General features: G+C 62.3%; 1 protein-coding gene across 1 annotated transcript; it reads right to left on the bottom strand.

Moving 5' to 3' along the window:
• Positions 1 to 135: 135 nt before the first annotated feature.
• CCDC22 (coiled-coil domain containing 22) lies at positions 136 to 1,928 on the bottom strand (the record flags this gene model as incomplete). The annotated part of the gene is made up of 3 exons (XM_041483815.1): positions 136 to 462; positions 715 to 822; positions 1,690 to 1,928. Coding segments are annotated over 3 exons (548 nt in total), but the record flags the coding sequence as incomplete, so codon positions are not given.
• Positions 1,929 to 2,302: the final 374 nt, after the last annotated feature.

The raw sequence follows: 2,302 nt of genomic DNA, 5'->3' as shown, positions 1-2,302 counted from the left end.
CTTTTCTCGACAGGGACACTTTGGGGGGCACAGGGACAGTTTGGGGGGATAGGGACACTTTGGGGGGACAGGGACACTTTGGGGGGCACAGGGACAGTTTGGGGGGACAGGGACACTTTGGGGGAACAGGGACACTTTGGGGGGCACATGTGACATTTTGGGGGGCACATGTGACATTTTGGAGCAGCACAGGGACAGTTGTAGGGCACATGTGACACTTTGGGGGGCTCCCAGCACCTCATCCCTTTGGGCACACCCCATTCAGGGGATGCCACTGAACCCACCTCTCCCCCAGCCCCCAAAATCCCAGCGTGCCCCCCCATTTTGGGGTGCCACCCCCATTTCGGGGCGCCCCCAGCCCCCCACCTTGAAGAGCAGCTCGTCGGTGACGCTGAAGGTCCTCTCCAGTTTCCCCACCAGGGCGTTGATCTCCTTCTGCAGCGCCCTCGTGTCCTCCAGGATCTGGGGGGGGGCGGGGGTCAGACCCCCCAAAACCCCCTCCCCAATTTGGGGGTGCACACAGCCCCCCACAACCCCCCCAGCTCCTCCTAAAACCTCAAACAGACCCAAACACCCCAAGATGGCCCCAAACCCCTTCAGGCTGCCTGAGGGACCCCAAAACTCTCCCATTGCCCCCCCCCACACAAGAGTTGGGGTCCCCCCAAAACGTCAGAACCCCCCAAAAATGTCAGGACCCCCCCGGAATGCCCCCACCTTGCCGATCTCCTCCTTCTGCTTGCGGATGTTGCCCACGATCTCCAGGATGCGCTGGGTGTAAACGGCGCGCGAGACCTCGCGGGGCAGCGCCTCCAGCTCGGCCACCTGCGGGGGGGCTCAGCAGGGACCCCAAAAACACCCACAAACCTCCCCTGGGCACCCCAAAAACACCCATAAACCTCCCCTGGGCACCCCAAAAACACCCACAAACCTCCCCTGGGCACCCCAAAACCACCCACAAACCTCCCCTGGGCACCCCAAAAACACCCACAAACCGCCCCTGGGCACCCCAAAAACACCCACAAACCTCCCCTGGGCACCCCAAAAACACCCACAAACCTCCCCTGGGCACCCCAAAAACACCCACAAACCTCCCCTGGGCACCCCAAAAACACCCACAAACCTCCCCTGGGCACCCCAAAAACACCCACAAACCTCCCCTGGGCACCCCAAAAACACCCACAAACCTCCCCTGGGCACCCCAAAAACACCCACAAACCTCCCCTGGGCACCCCAAAAACACCCACAAACCTCCCCTGGGCACCCCAAAAACACCCACAAACCTCCCCTGGGCACCCCAAAAACACCCACAAACCTCCCCTGGGCACCCCAAAAACACCCACAAACCTCCCCTGGGCACCCCAAAAACACCCACAAACCTCCCCTGGGCACCCCAAAAACACCCACAAACCTCCCCTGGGCACCCCAAAAACACCCACAAACCTCCCCTGGGCACCCCAAAAACACCCACAAACCTCCCCTGGGCACCCCAAAAACACCCACAAACCTCCCCTGGGCACCCCAAAAACACCCACAAACCTCCCCTGGGCACCCCAAAAACACCCACAAACCTCCCCTGGGCACCCCAAAAACACCCACAAACCTCCCCTGGGCACCCCAAAAACACCCACAAACCTCCCCTGGGCACCCCCTCAGGGCCCCCCCAGAGCCCCCCCGAGCCCCCAGTCCCACCAGCTGGGCGTGCAGGCTCTCTTTCCTCCGCGCCTCCTCGGCGGCCGCGCGGCTGCGCTGGAGCAGCGCCCGCGTCTCCGCCAGGCGCCGCGACGACTCTCGCTGGGGAGGGGGCACAGGGGGGTCCCCAAAGTCACCACCGGTCCCAGGGGGATAGGGAACCCCCAAACCCAACCAGCAGGAGAAAGTGAAGACCCCAGAGTCCCCCAAATGGGTTCCAGGAGCATCAGGAAGGGGAGCTCAAATTCCCCAGGAAGGGACCAGAAAATAGAGCAGGGAAAGATTTGGGGACCCCAAAGCCCACAGGGAACGGAGCCCAGGAACCCCAAAACCTCCTGGGATGAGACTCCAAACCCCTGAGGAACCCTAAAACCTATCAAGGACACCTGGGGACCCCAAAACCCACAGGAAAGGGACTGCAGGCACCCCAAACCTACTGAGAAGAGACCTCCAAGGTCCCAGAATCCACCTGGGAGGGACCCCAGGAACCCCCAAACCCAACTTTGGGGAATTTGGGCACCCCAAACCCACTGCGAAGGGACCTGAGAGGCCCCAGGGACCCCAAAACCGACCAGGGATGGCCCTGGGGACCCCCAAATCCATGGGGAGGGGA

This window comes from Pyrgilauda ruficollis, unplaced genomic scaffold (genome assembly GCF_017590135.1).
Source record: "Pyrgilauda ruficollis isolate IOZ18807 unplaced genomic scaffold, ASM1759013v1 scaffold611, whole genome shotgun sequence".
Lineage (NCBI taxonomy): Eukaryota > Metazoa > Chordata > Aves > Passeriformes > Passeridae > Pyrgilauda > Pyrgilauda ruficollis.
The sequence above is the reverse complement of the archived record's forward strand: the minus strand, read 5'-3'. Positions and strand labels throughout refer to the sequence as shown.